The following is a 1,186-nucleotide window of genomic DNA, read 5'->3' on the forward strand; positions in this document are numbered from 1 at the left end:
TGGTGGTGGTGGTGGCAGTTAGACCTGGAACCAAACCAAAGGCGAAAATCAAACCAAATCTTAAAATTGAACTTTGTATATCACTCGCGTCAGGCGAAATTCTCGTACGTCCAAAATGATCACTTTTGAGGAGACCCCCAAAACGGCATGTATTAACATCACATTGGCAAAGAGCGCAAGCCATTTTCATCACTTTCAATTGGTTAAAACCATGCAATCGTGTGGAAAAAATAGCTAATTTACCAAATTGTGAGATAGGAGGAAGTTGTACACAAACAGGGACCAACCTCTTGCATGGAGACTCGACGTTGATGTTGTCTTTGCGCAGGAAATGATACAAGCTGACAACTCTGTCGTTCAAGTAGGCCATCTCGATGCAGCCTTTGTACATGGGATAGTTGAGAGGCGCCGGCGGCTGGGGAGGAGCCACAGATGGAAAGAGAAAACGAAAAGTGCTCGAGTTGACACCGTGTTGGGACTGGTGCCTCCTTGTTTGCCTTGCTGCCGGGAGCTCACCGTGAAGTTGGACGGGTAGCCTCCCACGTAGAAAACCAAATCTTCTGGGGTGAAATCCAGAAGGTTTTTGGTTTCGTCTCCTCGGACGCTGCCCACACTCGGAATCCCGGGAGTGTCTGATGTGAAGTCTTTGGTGAGGATCAACTCTGCATCTTGATAAATTCTAAATGACAACAAGTAAACAACTAAGCATGATTTGAGTATGACACATTTTTGATTGCCGTTGGTGTAAACAAATATTTTTTTTCCCAGTTTCGGCTACCTCTCCATGTCCTTTCTCTGCTGTGTTGTGCAGCACAAGTTGCCATTGAATCAACATTCTAAACATGACTGGAGTATGTCATTAAAAAAAACAAAAACAACGGACATTGGTGTAAATACATTTTCAATTCTGCAAAGAAAGTGGACATGTGTTGTGATTCCTGCCTCTTCTCCATGTCCGTTCCCAGCAATGTGCGATAGCAGAGGTTGCCAGGGAATCAGTGTGATTGGAATAAGCCACATTCCCCCCCCAAAAAAGTAAATATATCTATAAATTCTCATTTAATTTTGCCTCACGAAAAGTGCTCTGACGTGTGTCCTACCAACTCTCCCAGTCCCTTCTCTGCTGTGTGGGGGAGCATAAATTATAGCAGGGGTGGACAAGTGGCAACCCATGACCAGAAAAAAA

General features: G+C 44.6%; 1 protein-coding gene across 1 annotated transcript; it reads right to left on the minus strand.

The window, feature by feature from the left end:
* Positions 1 to 243: 243 nt before the first annotated feature.
* LOC109509472 (laminin subunit alpha-4-like) lies at positions 244 to 774 on the minus strand (the record flags this gene model as incomplete). The annotated part of the gene is made up of 2 exons (XM_019859319.1): positions 244 to 415; positions 517 to 774. Coding segments are annotated over 2 exons (430 nt in total), but the record flags the coding sequence as incomplete, so codon positions are not given.
* Positions 775 to 1,186: the final 412 nt, after the last annotated feature.

This window comes from Hippocampus comes, unplaced genomic scaffold (assembly GCF_001891065.2).
Source record: "Hippocampus comes isolate QL1 unplaced genomic scaffold, H_comes_QL1_v1.1 C16910414, whole genome shotgun sequence".
Classification (NCBI taxonomy): domain Eukaryota; kingdom Metazoa; phylum Chordata; class Actinopteri; order Syngnathiformes; family Syngnathidae; genus Hippocampus; species Hippocampus comes.